General features: G+C 48.1%; 1 protein-coding gene across 4 annotated transcripts in view; it reads right to left on the reverse strand.

The window, feature by feature from the left end:
• LOC140427007 (cation channel sperm-associated protein 3-like) overlaps window positions 1–18,008 on the reverse strand; it is a 73,281-nt gene that overhangs the window by 17,584 nt on the left and 37,689 nt on the right. For all 4 annotated transcript variants that reach the window (XM_072512386.1, XM_072512388.1, XM_072512387.1 and 1 more), the window contains 2 exons: window positions 3,684–3,824; window positions 3,484–3,603 (listed from right to left, as the gene is read on the reverse strand). In XM_072512386.1, coding sequence (XP_072368487.1) covers window positions 3,484–3,603; window positions 3,684–3,824 — 261 coding nt within the window. The remainder of the gene's footprint in view (window positions 1–3,483; window positions 3,604–3,683; window positions 3,825–18,008) is intronic.

The raw sequence follows: 18,008 nt of genomic DNA on the forward strand, positions 1-18,008 counted from the left end.
AGGGACAAAGATGTCAGAAAAATAGCTCCCATTATGTTTTTAGTGTTTTTAGGAAGATAAGCAAATGATTAGATAAAAGGAGCAAAGGAACTGAAAACAAGCCATGATGGGAGATGCTCCCTATGTCCCACAGAGGGCACCCCCATCAGAAAGTGCCACCCACCCTTGCTTCCTTTATTCCTTCATGGAATGTGAGCATTGCTGGCAGGGCCATTGCAAATTGCTCTTATAACTGGATTGGATTGGATTTGTTTATTGTCACGTGTACCGAGGTACAGTGAAAAGTATTTTTCTGCGAGCAGCTCAACAGATCATTAAGTACATGAGAAGAAAAGGGAATAAAAGAAAATACATAATAGGGCAACACAACATATACAATGTAACTACATAAGCACTGGCATCGGATGAAGCATACAGGGTATAGTGTTAATGAAATCAGTCCATAAGAGGGTCATTTAGGAGCCTGGTGACAGTGGGGAAGAAGCTGTTTTTGAGTCTGTTTGTGCGTGTTTTCAGACTTCTGTATCTCCTGCCCGATGGAAGAAGTTGGAAGAGTGAGTAAGCCGGGTGGGAGGGATCTTTGATTCTACTGCCCGCTTTCCCCAGGCAGTGGGAGGTGTAGATGGAGTCAATGGATGGGAGGCAGGTTTGTGTGATGGACTGGGCAGTGTTCACGACTCTCTGAAGTTTCTTGCGGTCCTGGGCCGAGCAGTTGCCATACCAGGCTGTGATGCAGCCTGATAGGATGCTTTTATTGGTGCATCTATAAAAATTGGTAAGAGTCAATGTGGACATGCCGAATTTCCTTAGTTTCCTGAGGAAGTGTAGGTGCTGTTGTGCTTTCTTGGTGGCAGCGTCGACGTGGGTGGACCAGGACAGATTTTTGGAGATGTGCACCCTTAGGAATTTGAAACTGCTAACCATCTCCACCTCGGCCCCGTTGATGCTGACAGGGGTGTGCACAGTACTTTGCTTCCTGAAGTCAATTACCAGCTCTTTAGTTTTGCTGGCATTGAGGGAGAGATTGTTGTCGCTACACCACTCCACTAGGTTCTCTATCTCCCTCCTGTATTCGGACTCATCGTTGTTCGAGATCCGGCCCACTATGGTCGTATCATCAGCAAACTTGTAGATGGAGTTGGAACCAAGTTTTGCCACGCAGTCGTGTGTGTACAGGGAGTAGAGTAGGGGGCTAAGTATGCAGCCTTGCGGGGCGCCAGTGTTGAGGACTATTGTGGAGGAGGTGTTGTTGTTCATTCTTACTGATTGTGGTCTGTTCGTCAGAAAATTGAGGATCCAGTTGCAGAGTGGGGAGCCAAGTCCGAGGTTCTAGAGCTTTGATATGAGCTTGGCTGGGATTATGGTGTTGAAGGCGGAGCTGTAGTCAATAAATAGGAGTCTAATTGAGTGGTTTGCTCGGCCACTTCAGAGAGAATTAAGAGTCAGCTTCATTGCTGTGGATCCAAAGTCACATCCATGCCGGACTGGATAAGGAGAGCACATTTCCTTCCCTAAAGGACATTACTGAACCAGATTGTTTTTTAACAACAAATAATGATAGTTTCATGGTCACTATTACTGAAACTACTTTTATATTCCAGTTTTATGAATTGAAGCTGAATTCCGCCAGCTGCCATGTTCGGATTCAAAACCCCGTTTTAGAGGGTTAGCCTGAGTCTCAGGATTACTAGTGCCAGTGACCATACCACTACGCCATCATCTCCCTTTCCCATGCTGTTCTGCCAATTGCCGGCATAAAACCATGCCCCACCCCCACCTCACCAAGGCCTACGTGCCTGGTTAGACCACCCATCCTACATGAACTGTGGGCCTAAATTGTTAGTCAGGTCCAGTCCTAGCAAAGGTAATTGCTCCTGGTGGCTTTGCTGGGATGCAAGAACTGCCAGCCATCTGATTGGCTCTTGCAGGTGGGACATTCTGCCTCAGGGTTGTAGAAAACACTCTTTCAGGCCACTAATTGCTTGAGTCGTGTGAAATTGCAGCATCTCTTCCTTCGCCAGCAGAGGCTTTCTGGCCACTGGGCAGGGCCACCACCTCCATATTAAATCCCAGTCATAGTGTTGCCAAGTTCATGCTGGCCGTGGCACCACTTACAGATTCACTTACAGCACCAGTTCAGGTGGAGCAGTTCTACTTATTAGGATGGAAATGCGGTTAATATTCATCCAAGGTTCCCAATATTTTTCACTGTCAGGGAAAATATCTATTTTCGAAGTCATTTATGAAAATGAGTAAATGCAGGGAGTTTGAATTTGCGTATCAGCCAAGAAGCATTAAATAAAGAACATCTACATGCAAATCTGATCAACTGTGAAACCAGTCTAGTATTTCCAACTATTGGAAATGTTACTGTAATAAGCCCATGGAGGCAGAAGTCCCTTCACCAGAATCCCTTTTATTAACAAAACCAACAGCAGTGCGACCATGTGCATTCAGCTTGTTATCTACACTGGGAGAGCAGAGGATCTGACACTCCCTGTTATATACAAAGAAGAGGTTCCCTGATTGGGCCACTAATCAGGGAACTCATATTGCAATTGACCAATCCCAAAAGTCTGGTCTAAGTCATTACAGTTACAAAACATTGATTCACTGGGAAAATACACCAGAGGGGTGTACCTTGGCCCAGGCTAATTCCAGTTCTAGTTTAGTTCTGGTTCTCTAATCTCAGCCAGAATGACAGCGCGAATGAAAGGACTCCAATAGTCCTCCCTGCCCTCAGATGAGGAAAAAGGAAAACATAATGCGGGGTTACCACTCATCAGTACTTGCGAATGACAGAGGGCAGCACAGCGGCACAATGGTTAGCACTGCTGCCTCACGGCGCCGAGGTCCCAGGTTCAATCCTGGCTCTGGGTCACTGTTCGTGTGGAGTTTGCACATTCTCCGCGTGTTTGCGTGGGCTTGGACCCCACAACCCAAAGATGTGCAGGATAGGTGGATGGCCACACTAAATTGCCCCTTAATTGGAAAAAATGAATTGGGTACTCTAAAAAATTTTTTTTTTAAACGAATGACAGAAACTGCAAAGGTGACATGTTGACATACGCAAGGATAGGATTAAAGTAGGCTGTGATACTGCACACACATTTTTTAAATTGTCACTTGCCTGTGGAACTGCATCGCCATATTCATCACAAGCTTCAGGAAAGGAGAAAAGAAGGATTGGAAGAGCTGAAAATTAGCATTAAAAAGGAAAAGGAACCATAAAATACAGTGCAGCCAACGTACTTTTATCCTCTTTACGTGGCCAAAGTTTAATTTCCCAAAATGCACTGCACTGTGATGACAGTCATCATCCATTACTTTATTACATAAATGTTAAACCAAACAGGCACAAGTCAATTCAAACATTCTTTCCAAAAAAACTATTCAAAGTAATGAATCCAGATTTGGGAACTGGCAGTCACACCTGTCTCATAAGATTGAGCATCTCGGGTTGAATCAGAATGAATTCAATACCTGTTTCTCCATTAAATCAGTGATATGGGATTGCTGTCTCTGTAATATAGCTTGCTTTTTTTGGATCAAAGTGGTTTCTCGTTCAGCTTGGACCCCTTTATTAAATTCTTTACTCGTTTCCTAGAAATAATAATAATTTATTTTGGTGGTTTTATCGAACATGTACTTAATGGCATATGATACAAGAAGTATTAACATACCCGTATATTTATAATGACAACTCCGATGAAGAGGTTGAAGAAGAGGAAGCATCCCAGCAAAATGAAACCAATTATGAAAATGCGGCTTGAAGTGAAGCCAAGTTTGCCTGTTTCAGCCTGAAGATCTGTCCAGCCATCCAGCTGAAAAATAACAGGAGTCATTTAAACCATCCCTCTCTGTCTAGGAAGTAACTTTTCAACAAAATTATAATTTTCTCCACACACAAAATCCTTATTTTTGGAAACAAAACCACTTTGCTTTGTATTCCAAGCTATCTAACATTCTGAGATATTTTTCTTGTGTGTTTCAGCTTTTACTAATCTACAATTATGAAGTTACAGGACCTAAAATTCAGCCTGGGGTCATTTTTATGTAAATACTGAATCATCTGTGCCAAGAAGCACCGTCAACCCATCCCCACCCTCATCAAAGCCATGCACTGGCTAGTGGCTGTGCAACTCAGGGAAAAGTTAGGCTGAAATGGGGGTCTGGTGGAGGGTCTGGTGGGTGGTCTGAAGGGGGTATCTGGTGAGGGTGTCTGGTGGAGGACTGATGAGGGCGTCTGGTGGGAGGTCTCTGATGAGGAATCGGGTCACCCTCGTGAGTGCAAGTGGCGGGCGGGGGGGGGGCGGGCGACGGGATGACCCAGCATTTCCCGTGGCAGTGTGGGAGGATGCCCCTACTTGTCAGCAAGGGGGACAGGATTATCAGTGCGGAAGGGGGGGCTAGCCACCAGAACTCGCTATCGGGTTACCTGCTCAAAATGGCGGCCCGATAACAGATTCGGAATCGCTTGCATAAATTTGCATAACTGGGGAAAGTGAATTGCTTCTGGCTGTGTCATGGGAGTGTACCTTTAAGAAATCTTTTGTCTTCTCAAAGGGCTGCAGTGATGTTATTATGTGGGTGGAGCTGGGCTGTGGCTCTGGTTTTTACTTTCATTTTGAGATGGAAGCTGGGCTGTGGCTGAGAGTTTTACTTTCAGTTTACACTGTTGGAAGCTGGATTTAGACAAAGCAGGTTTCTTTCGTCTCTCTCTGTATGGTAAAAGGTGTCCAAATCACTTGATAATTTAAAAGTGATAACTGTTTTCTGTAAAGAATTCTAACCTACTGTTTTGGGTAAAAAGTTTTTTTTTGGTTTTACTAGATGTTGTTATCAAATTGAAATAGTTGAAAGGGAAGTTATTAAGGGTTATATATATATATATATATATATATATATATAGAGAGAGAGAGAGAGAGTACTGTAGCTGTGTGGGGTATTTATGTTTGTAGTTGATAAAATGCTTACTGTCTGTGTTTATAGAAATGTTAACTGAATTTGTAGAATAAACTTGTTTTTTGATTAAAAGTGCTTAAGACCTTTGTTGAATAACACCTGAAAGGTAGGCTCTTGTGCTCATCATAACCAAAATCAATAAACAGTTGTAGGTCAGGTGAACTCCATGATATACTTTGGAGTTTTCTAAACCCTGGCCCATAACAGCTGCCATTCCTAGTGCGAGCGCAAGCCAGAAGCGATTCAGCTCTGGCAGGAGAATATTGGGCACGATCCAATGGCCACCCTGTGCCTGAAAAGTAGCTCACCGCAGTGTAGCATGGTTGATAAAGGCCAGGAGACCGCACTCCCGGGATCCACCCGGCTCGCAAAGCCACACGAGATCCAAAGCGACCTCGCGAGATGTTACGATGTAAATCCCACCCATTGTGGTGATATGCCATCAATAAACACATGACGAGTGATGAATGTAACTGAGGCTTTAATACACTAAACAGCAAGCCTCCTGGCCTCTGGTCCCGAACTGGGTCAGAGGCGGAGACTAACCGCCTTTATACATGAGCCCGAGGAGAGGAGCCACAGGCGGAGCCAGCCAGGACAAGCCCAGGCATGTACAACACAACACAATGCAATACAGTGGTTTACCACATTCACCCCCTGTTAAAAAAAGAGTCCGGCGGGGGTGAAATGGTCTTAAAGGTCAAGTCTGTCGGGGGCTTTGACCTTCCGCCGTGATCACCTCAGTCCCGGCCGTGGTGTGGGCACCGGTGTCGAGACCTGCGCGTCCGGGAGTGTGCTGTCTTCTTCTTCACCCAGATGATGAGTCGGGGAAAGGGGGGGCAGTGTATGGGCGGAGGTGGTGCTGGTCGCCGGTGGGCCTGCGGGTGCTAGTTCGTGAGGTAGGTGGTCAGGGGTGGGGAAAGACGGTGTAGGGTCGGGGGTGCTGGTGATGGTCGCTGGGGAGCCTGCCGGTGCCAAATCCCGAAGGGAGACCATGTCCAGTCGCCCGTCCTGATGTGCCACGTAGGCATATTGTGGATTGGCATGGAGGAGCAGGACCTTCTCGATGTGGGGGTCGGTTTTATGGCTCCTCGCATGCGTCCGGAGGAGGACGGGCCCTGGGACTGTCAGCCAGGACGGGAGCGAGTCCCTGGAGGTGGATTTCCTGGGGAAAGCAAACATACGCTCGTGAGGAGTCTCGTTGGTGGCTGTACACAGGAGCGACCGGATGGAGTGGAAAGCTTCGGATAGGACCTCCTGCCAGCGGTAGACTGGGAGACCTCTAAACCGTAGGGCCAGGAGGACGGCCTTCCAGACCGTCGCGTTCTTCCACTCCACCTGTCCGTTTCCCCGGGGGTTGTAGCTGGTCGTCCTGCTGGAGGCGATGCCCTTGCTGAGCAGGAACTGACACAACTCGTCGCTCATGAAGGAGGATCCCCGATCACTATGGATGTAGGCAGGGAACCCAAACAGGGTGAAAAAACTATGCAGGGCCTTGATGACGGTGGCAGAGGTCATGTCAGGGCATGGGATGGCGAAGGAGAATCTTGAGTACTCGTCAACAATGTTGAGGAAGTACACGTTACGGTCAGTGGAGGGGAGGGGCCCTTTGAAATCGACGCTGAGGCGCTCAAAGGGGCGAGAGGCCTTTACCAGGTGTGCTCCGTCTGGCTGGTAGAAGTGCGGCTTGCACTCCGCGCAGACCTGGCAGTCCCTGGTCACGGTCCTGACCTCCTCGATGGAGTAAGGCTGGTTGCGAGCCTTGATGAAGTGAAAAAGACGGGTGACCCCCAGGTGACAGAGGTCATTGTGGAGGGCCCGGAGTCAGTCTACTTGTGCGCTGGCACATGTACCATGGGATAGGGCATCTGTGGGCTCATTGAGCTTCCTAGGTCGATACAAGATATCATGGTTGTAGGTGGAGAGCTCGATCCTCCACCTCCGTATCTTGTCATTCTTGATCTTGCCTCACTGTGTGTTATTGAACATGAAGGCAACCGACCGTTGGTCAGTGAGGAGAGTGAATCGCCGGCCAGGTAATGCCTCCAATGTCGCACAGCCTCTATAATGGCTTGGGCTTCCTTTTCGACGGAGGAGTGTCGAATTTCGGAGGCACGGAGTGTACGGGAGAAGAACGCCACAGGCCTGCCCGCTTGGTTGCGGGTAGCGGCCAGAGCAAAGTCCGATGCATTTGTGTGTTTATTGATGGCATATCAATTTAATACACTAAACAGCAAGCCTCCTGGCCGCTGGTCCTGAACTGCGTCGGAGGCAAAGACTAGCCACCTTTATACATGAGCCCGAGGGGAGGAGCCACAGGCGGAGCCAGCCAGGACAAACCCAGGCCTGTTCAACACAACACAATGCAATACAGTGGTTTACCACATGTGGCAAATCTGCATATTAGAACAAGACAGTAAGTCTCATTCTAGTGTGCAGACTCCCAAAGTACCTGAGGAATGGGGATTCATCCCCTTCGCTTTGGAGACCTCGGGTTAGCACCGTTCAGCTATGTGCGGCATCAGCTGTGCGTTCCCCATTGAGGCCCTTTATACAATGCAAGTCGCGTTGAATAGCCATGTGTTTCTCGGCACTGTGAGCACCGGGGAACACGCGGCTAAACGCCCTCACCTTGGGACTTTGTTCCTATTTGGTTGAATTGAGCCCATAATCTCTCAAATGGAGAGCCCAACCCGTAATCTGGATGTGACATATAAACAAGGAAAACATACGTGCAGTGCAGACATGCTGTTGAGAGAACGGCTCCCCATGAGGAAAGTTGAGGAGGCTACAACAGAATGCAACATCTTCCAGATTCATAGAATCATAGAATTAACAGTGCAAAAGGAGGCCCTTTTTTTTGAGAGAGCACCACACCTCCACCCTATCCCTGTAACCCAACCTAACCTGATGGACACTAAGGCGCAATTTATCATGGCCAATCCACCTAACCTGCACATCTTTGTACGTGGGAGGAAATCGGAGCACCCGGAGGAAACCCACACAGAATGGGGGAGAAAGTGCAAACTCCACAAAGTCACCCGAAGCCGGAATTGAACCCGGGGCCCAAGAGCTGTAAGGCTGCAGTGCTAACCATTGTGCCACCCTGCAGCATTGCCAACATGGAGCAACAGCTAGCATGATCTGGAAGCCATTAACCCATCAGAGACATTGGGCGAAATTCTCCGGTATCGACGCGATGTCCGCCGACCGGCGCCAGAAACGGTGCAAATCAGTCGGGCATCGCGCCGCCCCAAAGGTGCGGAATCCTCCGCATCTTGGGGGGCCCAGCACTAACCTTGAGGGGCTAGGCCCGCGCCGGACTGATTTCCGCCCTGCCAGCTGGCGGAAAAAGCCTTTAGGGCCCCGCCAGCTGGCGCGGAAATTACATTGCCGGGCGGCGCATGCGCGGGAGCGTTAGCGGCCGCTCATGGCATCCCCGCGCATGCGCTGTGGAGGGAGTCTCTTCTGCGTCCGCCATGGTGGAGACCATGGCGAAGGCGGAAGGAAAAGAGTGCCCCCACGGCACAGGCCCGCCCGCGGATCGGTGGGCCCCGATCGCGGGCCAGGCCACCGTGGGGGCACCCCCCGGGGCCAGATCGCCCTGCGCCCCCCCCCAGGACCCCGGAGCCCGCCCGCGCCGCCTTGTCCCACCGGTAAGAGAGGTGGTTTAATCCACGCCGGCGGGACAGGCATCCTAGCAGCGGGACTTCGGCCCATCCGGGCCGGAGGATCGCGGGGGGGGGATGCCGGCCAACCGGCGCAGCGCGATTCCAGCTCCCGCCGAATCTCCGGTGCTGGAGAATCCGGCAACCGGCGGGGGCGGGATTCACGCCAGCCCCCGGCGATTCTCCGACCCGGCGGGGGGTCGGAGAATCTCGTCCATTGAATCTGATGGAGTTACGCCTTGCTCAAATCAAGCGAACTACCAAACTGGATGCAACTCTCGAAGTGCTACAAGAAGCAGTGTTGAAAGGATGGACTGACAGGATCAAGGATGGACCAGTGGTTACAAAACCATATTGGGAATACTGAGATCCCAAAATGACACCTTGTACAAAGGAAATGGAGTCACCATCCCTGGAGATGAGTTGAGAGGAGAGATGGCTATGGGGATAATGTGTAAAAAACATTGAAGTGCCCGATTGACCACGATCATTTTATTATTTTTTTTAAAGATAAATTTAGAGTACCTAATTCATTTTTTCCAATTAAGGGGCAATTTAGCGTGGCCAATCCACCTACCCTGCACATCTTTGGGTTGTGGAGGCGAAACCCACACAGACACGGGAGAAAGTTCAAACTCCACACAGATAGTGACCCAAGGCCGGGATCGAACCTGGGACCTCGCCACCAGGAGACAGCAATGGTAGCCACTGCGCCACCGTGCTGTCCTTACCACAATCATATTAAATGGTGGAGCTGGCTGGACGGGCTGAACAGTCTACTCCTGCTCCTATGTACATATGTAGCCATATTCCTGCCATGACTGAAGAAATTACTCCTCGTCACCCAGCAACTAGCTTGTGACCTGATGAAATTAAAGGATACAAAGAACAGGAGCAGAATAAATGAATCAGGATTGTTGCCTGTGAATTGAGCATGGATTGGCATGTTGCGCTATCTATGGTCGCAAACATTCTGGCGATTGAAGGGGTGGTATCTCTTTCTATTCAGAAAGATGCCATGATCATAATGGGGAGTGCAGAAAGTAAATTGGTGCAATCTATGGCACATTACATCCTGTGAAAGTTTGCAATACCAGCAAAGCCGAGAGCTTTGCTGAATTATTTGGAAAACACATGTGGGTGCTCCCCAGACACAGACAGCCTTGATGACTTCCCTAGTACAACAGTGAGCATCAAACTGAGAGACACCACTCTTATCATTTGTTTCAGCCTGGAAGGAGCTTGTTGCATAGAAGTTATGGGTCATGGTGACCCTGAAACTATGGATGGTACTGTCCATTTCCTAGTTCGAGACTCCAGTTATGAGGAGTCAAATGCTGAGAAAAACCTCTTACACCTACAATAAACTTGGGTCCCATTTAACTATTTTAATGAAGGCTTTTAATGCTTTTAACCCTCCACTGTAGCTTGGTGGGTGATGTGATACACAGTGCTGGACTCTTCCTGTTGATTCCCTTGTTTCCCATTTCTATTTTTTCGCCATTCTCATTTGAGTTGTCCATTCCAATATGGCTTACAGCACACATCCAGTGTGCAAAGAGCACAATCACAACACCTGTCACACTAGGCCTTCAAGTGCCCAAATTTGCACCTGTAAATAGGCGTAACTTGATTTAATTTCTAGACCATAAAGTTTCAAAAGAAAATACTTCATTATATTCAGAGGAAAATGTGCCCACTCATCTATCTACAAATATTCATTAAGAGTAGCTGCTCCTAAGTGCGAGAATCTGAATAAATCTATTTTATTTTACATAAAATAGCAATAAGAAATAAGAAATTATCTTTCAAGAACACTGACTGAAGATTTTATTATACAAGGAATACTAGTTAAAATAATTATTTTTAATACTTATTTGCAGATAAAAGAAAGCTGCTGAGAATTTTGAGTGAGCAAAATTAGGACAGAATCTGTGGGACACCGGCTGAGAAATAATGAAATGTGTACTCACCTATTTTAATCCACAGACCCTCAGTCATCGCCCTAAATTAATAGGCCATGTCACAATCTTGAGGCAAAACCCTCCACTGTAGCTTGGTGGGTGATGTGATACACAGCGTTGGACACGTCCTGTTGATTCCCTTATTCCCCATTTCTTTTATTTTGCCATTCTCATTTTTGATCCATGGATGCTTAATTGGCATATATCTTTAAGAGGAAGTGAGGAACTCAAAAGTTGCAAAATAGTACACTGTGCTAGCTTTTGAACAGCAGAGCTCAGACATTTTGGCACCCGAGAGATCAGAGAGGTTCAATTCGATTGGCTGGCTGGTGGCCAATGAATTGGCCAAAGGCCATTTCTGCCCGGCGACAGGCAGTGTTTGGGTCCTACCCATGTGGAATGGTTTTCAGAGGATGCAGGAAGTTACAGTCGGATCCTGGATGCTCAGAGAAGATGCTGTGAGTGTCTGCCTGTCTGTCTCTTTCTATCCAGAAATTCTACTTAGATGCTGACTTCTGAACCTGCAGGGAGGTTCTTGAGGCCTGCATGAATCTATAGTAAAAACCATTACAGACCGAAAGCAAAAACCTCATACTGAAGGCCCAGATTGAAGAAATGTGTACTGGAAAATGTATATCTGAAACAAAGACTCTTATCCTTTTACTTTCATCATTATTTTTCCCCTGTGCGGTTGTCTCTCTTGTGTGTGTGTGTGTGTGTGTGTGTGTGTGTGTAGAAAGCGAGGTGAATTAAGGAGTGTGGGGGGGGGGGGAGGATTAATAACAGTTAATCAGCTGTATTTGCTGCGTATTTAATTGTAGTTATTGTTATTAATGAAAAATAATTGTGTTTATGAATTTACAAACCTGGTGACTGTAGTTATTGGGCAGCCAAAGACTCGAGACTTCAGGTGTTTTCTAACAATGATTTATTAATTTCAATTTTGTTGTGTCTCCAGGTCAAGTGGGGCTGGAATTGACAATGGACTAGCCCAGAGGGTCATAACATAATTTGGGGGCTCAATTCCATGATCTTTGGAATGAAAGATAGCAATGCTTGGGTTACAGTACAAATTTAAAAGAGGCACCAGGTTTGCAGTAATATAACAGGATGGATCTGGAGGCTCCTAAAGTTTTTCTTCAGATGGACTACTTGCATTTAGTTTACTCAAAAGGGCTTTGAAAAGACAAACTAATTGAATTTGGCACGTGAATTAAAAATAGAGGTGCTGGTTAAAGCTGGGAAGGTAGAGACAATTGAAGCAAATAGTCAGCATTTAAATTTAAAGAAATGCCAGAAACACAACTTGGATCATGGCAAGAATCAGTCGAATTAGCTAAACCCCAGTTACAACTGAAACAATTAGAGAGGCAGCAAAAATGAAAAGAAATGGAGATGCAGCAAAAAATAAAGAGAAATGGAGATGCATTAAAAAGGAAAAGCTTTTCAGGGCAGCACAGTGGCACAGTGGCTAGCACTGCTTCCTCACGGCGCTGAGGACCCGAGTTCAATCCCGGCCCCGGGTCACTGTCTGTACCGCGTGTGCACACTCTCCCTGTGTCTGCATGGGACTCACCCCCACAACCCAAAGATGTGCAGGGTAGGTGAATTGGCTCCTTAATTTGGAAAAAAAAAGATTTGGATACTTTAAAAAAAAGTAAAGGCTTTTCAAGTGGAAACTGAAATGAGGCAGTTGAATTAGAGTGACAGGGAGAAGCAAACAAGGGAGAGTTCGAGCTTAAGGCACTGAAAATTAAAAAGGAGCTGCCAGGAGCCAGTGGGGCGCTTAATCCTAGAACAGAACTTAGTGGCGAAGGAAGTGGAAACCATTTTTAGGTGTTTGATAGGATTTCATTAATTGAGGCCCAGGAGGCAGATCCAGAGATACATAGATTCGCACAGTAGGCTCTCACAGAAGTTGAGGCTGAGAGGGTTCCAGAATGCTATTACATTAAGAGCAGAGTTCTGAAGAGGAAGTGGAGACATCCTCATAGACCTATGGATGAGGAATGGACAGTTGTTCATCAGATAGTGCTATTGTCCAAATATCATACAGAAGTACTACGGATAGCACATGAGAGACCAATGGCAGGATATATGGGAATTTGGAAAACTCAGGTATCAGCAACAGGCATTTTTCCTGGCCACGACTGCATAAGGATGTAGTGCAATTCTGTACAACCTGTCATACATATCAGGTAATCAATAAACTGCAACATGTGTTTAAATCCTCAACTTTAATCTCTATCCCAATGTTTGAAGAACCATTTAGTCTGGTATAGGTAGATTGTGTAGGACCATTGCCTAAAGCGACTGTACATTCTTACAGTCATAGATATGACTACCTGATTTACGGAAGCTATATCTTTGAGAACAATTACAGCTAAGGTAGTAGTGGAAAAGTAGCCAGTTTTTCACGGACTATGGCCTACCCTCAGAAGGTATTTTCTAAAAATCATTTATTAATTTCAAATGTGTTGTGACTCCCGGTGAAGTGGGGCTGGAATTGACTGCGCACTGGCCCAGGACGGGGTCACAACAACAGTAAGGAAGACCAAAAGAATAGAGGTTCAGTTATTGGCTGTGTTAATTTAGGGATGGTATAATCGGTTTGCCTGAGAACAAACACTTGCGAATGAAAAATTGGTCAAAGTTTCCATGCTGATCTCTTCAGCGATCATGAACATGAATCATGATCTCTTCTATGTATGCTAATTTTGTGGTTTAAAGCAGACCAGAATGGCCAGTACCCATTAAGCTTGGTCCCTGCCACCTTGTAGGCCCCAGAGAGTTTCTGAAGATTCCGAGGTGGAAGCAGAAAATTGGGGCAGTTGTGCCAAAATCAGGGGGCAGGATTCTCCGATCACCGCTGCCGAAATCGCGTTCGGCAACGGGGTGGAAAATCCCCGCTGACGCCAAAATGTGGGCTGGCACTGTTTTTGCGAGGCTCCGCCCCCTGAAAGGCAGCATACTCAGAGAGTACGCCGCATGCCTTATCCACACCCTCCTTCCGTTGGCTGAGGCCCGCCCCCCAATGCTCCGCCCCCAACCAGCCGAGTTCCCGACGGCGTGGGTCGCGTGCGGTCTCACCCATCAGGAACTCAGCGTGGCAGCTGTGGATTCAGTCCAGTGCAGCCACAGTTGGGGGAGTGCCGATCCGTGGGCAGGAGAGGACATATTCGGGTCTGGGAGCACTGTGGTGGGGCGGTCCAGGGCGCGCGAGTCGGCCGAAGGGTGGCATTATTTTTGCGGGGCGGGTCCACGAGCGGCATCCGCCATGAAGCACGGCGTGGCCGCTGCAGGCCACCACCGTGCACATGCGCGGCCATGGACCCGGCAATTCTCCAGGCCGTATCGGCAGCTAGAGCTGGGAGCTCTATGCTGCCTGGCTGCTAGCACCCACCGGAACAGGGAATCAGTGGCAGTTTTGCGCCAGTTTTCCTGGCATAAAACACCACCGTGTTCATGCCGGCGTGGGGACTTAGTCTCCAGAACGGAGAATCTAGCCCCAGGTGTACGCCAATAAGATGGGAGGTTTCTGAGGTAGGACCCAATCAAGTAAATGAACTATTTTTGTGGCTAGAGGCCTTTTGGTTGTGTTTGGACTGCTGTCAAAATGTTTCAATATTGGTAGCCATTAGCAATATAAATGCGAACCCCACTGATGGATAAATTAAAAGACAAACTCTTAAAAATCATGTGCAAAAGCTATGAATTGCTCTTTGGTTTCCCCAAACATAAGCCAAGGTAGATTGGCAGTTGGTTTGCAGACCTTATTCAAGCCTTATTTCATCTCAAACAGAGTGTACAAAGCTATATTTATTCCTGCAGTTTACCTATGATTATAAGTACACCAAGCGTGTGGAGCTCTGAGATCCTTGATTTCCACTCACCCCTCTCCCCATTTAATTTTCTTTCTGCTTCAATTCCAAATTAACGATGAGAAATTTATTAATTGGAAGGCTTTTATGTTTGTTCGGTTTGCAGTTTTGGTCATTGGTGAGTGACGTCTGTTCATTGGCTTCTCTTATCCTGTCAGTTGATTTGTAGACTCAGATTTTGCAGAGACCCATGATTCGGTTGCTGAAATACAGTCATAGACTTTACAATGTAAACAGGGCAGCACGGTGGCGCAGTGGTTAGCACGGCTGTCTCATGGCACCGAGAACCTGGGTTCAATCCCGGCCTGGGTCACTGTCCGTCCAGAGTTGGCACAATCTCCCGTGTCTGCCTGGGTCTCACGCCCATAACCCAAAGACGTGCAGCATAGGTGGATTGGTCATGCTAAAATTGCCCCTTAATTGGAAAAAAATAATTGTGTACTTTAGATTTATTTAAAAATAATTTAAATATAATGTAAACTTGAGAAATCAAGGTCCAGATGTCACTCTCCAAGCATGAGACCTACAATAGCGCTAGAAATAAAACATGTTTACTTGTAAATGACAACATTAAGATTCAGTGAAAGCCAGATCTCTCTTGTATGAATGGGTCTCCAGAGCCGACTATAGGTTACATATGAACATATCATCAGTGACGCTGCATGCCCATCAATTCTAGTCACAGAAAGGCATATATATAGGCAGGCACAATTTGTCGCTGGAATGTGCATATCAGGCTTAGCTTTCTGTCTGATTCACTGTAAAATTAGATTATTCCAACAGCAAGATCCTCAAACACTCCCACTTCGAGATTATTCAAATAATTAGTCGAAATATTCAGAGCTTCCCACACCGTCGCCGCAGGTACCTCTCCTGTGTCATTTGTTTATAGATAGTTCTGAATGGACTTATTCACCCGTCCGCAGACCGCTTCATCCGCTAGCAACCCCAGATCCAATCTCCATAATGGACGTTGCCCTCTCTCCTCTCCAACCGGCAAATCCACCCAATGCGGGGCATGATCCGGAATTGGATCGGTCAATATCTAGGTCAGGGAGGAGGTTGGCTGTGGCAAAGGAATTGAAGGGCTTTATGGCACAGATGGGGGGTATAGACCCATGGAGGTTTATATGGCCGAGGGTGAAGGAGTTTTCTTTTTTTTCTCACGTCCATAAGGTTTACTGTCGTATTAACTTTTTTGTTCTGAGCAGGGCGCTAATACCGAGGGTGGTGGGGACGGAATACTCGGCAATTGTAGCCTCGGATCATGCCCCGCATTGGGTGGATTTGCCGGTTGGAGAGGAGAGAGGGCAACGATATTGGGCCCACTGCTGGTGAGGACGTTTAATGAGGCTAGAGAGAAGGGAATCCTCCCCCCGACAATGTCTCAGGCCTCGATTTCACTTATTCTTAAACGGGAGAAGGACCCTGAGCAGTGTGGGTCATATAGGCCGATCTCGCTTTTGAATGTTGTTGGCTAAGATATTGGCCACAAGGATAGAAGACTGTGTTCTGGGGGTGATAGGGGAAGACCAGACGGGATTCGTTAAGGGCAGGCAACTCAAGGCCAACGTGCGGAGGCTTCTAAATGTTATAATGATTCCCTCAGGGAGAGGAGAGGCGGAGGTGGTGGTAGCGATGGACGCGGAGAAGGCCTTTCATCGGGTGGAGTAGGAGTACCTGTGGGAGGCGCTGGGAAGATTTGGGTTTAGAGAGAGCTTTATTGGCTGGGTGCGGTTGGTTGCTCTACCAGGCGCCTGTAGCGAGCGTACGTACGAACCGGCTTGGGTCTGGGTATTTCAAATTACATCAAGGGACGAGGCAAGGGTGCCCCCTCTCGCCGTTACTGTTTGCTCTAGCTATAGAGCCACTGGCCATGGCGCTAAGAGCTTTGAGGAACTGGCAGGGGCTGGTTCGGGGCGGGGGGGGGGAGCATCGGGTCTTGCTCAATGCGGACAATTTGCTCTTGTACATTTCAAACCCGCTGGAGCGGATGGGAGAGGTCATGCGAATCTTGGGGGAATTTGGCAGTTTTTCGGGGTATAAATTGAACATGGGGAAGAGCAAAATGTTTGTGATTCAGGCTGGAGGGCAGGAGGAGAGACTGGTGGAGCTGCCGCTTAGAATGATAGGTAAGAGCTTTCGCTATCTGGGAATCCAGGTGGCTCAGAAATGGGAGGCACTGCATAAGCTTAATCTATCCCGGTTGGTAGAGCAAATGGAAGGGGACTTTAAGAGATGGGACACACTCCCGTTGTCACTGGCGGGGAGTGTTCAGACCATGAAAATGACGGTCCTCCCCAGATTTCTGTTTGTCTTTCAGTGCCTCCCCATCTTCATCCCTAAGGCCTTTTTCAAGCGGGTGAACAAGATTATCTCGGGCTTTGTGTCGGCGAATAAAACCCCGCGAGTGAAGAGAATGTGGTTGGGGCATATTTGGGGAGGGTGCGTTGGCGCTGCTGAACTTCTGCAACTATTACTGGGCGGCTAACATCGCCATGATTCGGAAGTGGGTAATGGGGGAGGGGTCGGCATGGGAGCGGTTGGAGGTGGCTTCTTGTAAAGGCACCAGTCTGGGGGCATTGGTAGCAGCACCTCTGCCATTCTCGCCGGCCCGGTACTCCACAAATCCGGTGGTAGTGGCAGCTCTGAGGATCTGGGGGCAATGGAGGAGGTATAAGAATGTGGAAGATGCGTCGGTCTGGACCCCGATTTGCAACAACCACAGGTTTTCACCGGGCAGGCTGGACGGCGGGTTCCAGAGCTGGCAGAGGGCAGGAATTAGAAGGATGGGGGATCTATTTATAGATGGGAGCTTTCCCAGCTTAAAGGCGCTGGAGGATAAATTTAAACTGCCGCCAGGGAATGGTTTTAGATATTTGCAAGAGCGAGACTGCCTGAGAAAACAGGTGCCGGCCTTTCCACTGCTGCCGCCACGGGGGAAACAGGATAGAGTAGTGTCCGGTACCTGGGTGGGGGAGGGAAAAGTGTTGGATATCTACCAGGAGCTGTTGGAGGCAGAGGAAACCCCGGAGGAGGAGCTCAAGGGCAAGTTGGAGGACGAGCTAGGTGGAGAGTTAGAGGCAGGTCTATGGGCGGATGCCCTAAGCAGGGTCAATTCCTCCTCTTCATGTGCCAGGCTTAGCCAAATACAATTTAAGGTGGTCCACCGGGCACATATGACGGCGGTGAGGATGAGCAAGTTTTTCGGGGTAAAAGATAGATGTATGAGGTGGCGGGAACCCCAGCAAACCATGTCCACATGTTCTGGGCATGCCCGAAGCTCAGAGGGTTTTGGCAGGGGTTTGCGAAGGCAATATCCACGGTGCTAGGAGCCCGGGTGGCGCCGAGTCCAGAGGTAGCGATCTTTGCAGTGTCAGAAGATCCGGGAGTTCAGGGAGTGAAAGAGGCCGACGTCCTGGCCTTTGCCTCCATGGTAGCCCGGAGACGGATCTTATTAATGTGGAGGGACTTGAAGCCCCCGAGTGTAGAGACCTGGGTTAGTGACACGGCTGGGTTTCTCAGTCTGG

The sequence above is a fragment of the Scyliorhinus torazame genome, chromosome 7, assembly GCF_047496885.1.
Source record: "Scyliorhinus torazame isolate Kashiwa2021f chromosome 7, sScyTor2.1, whole genome shotgun sequence".
NCBI lineage: Eukaryota > Metazoa > Chordata > Chondrichthyes > Carcharhiniformes > Scyliorhinidae > Scyliorhinus > Scyliorhinus torazame.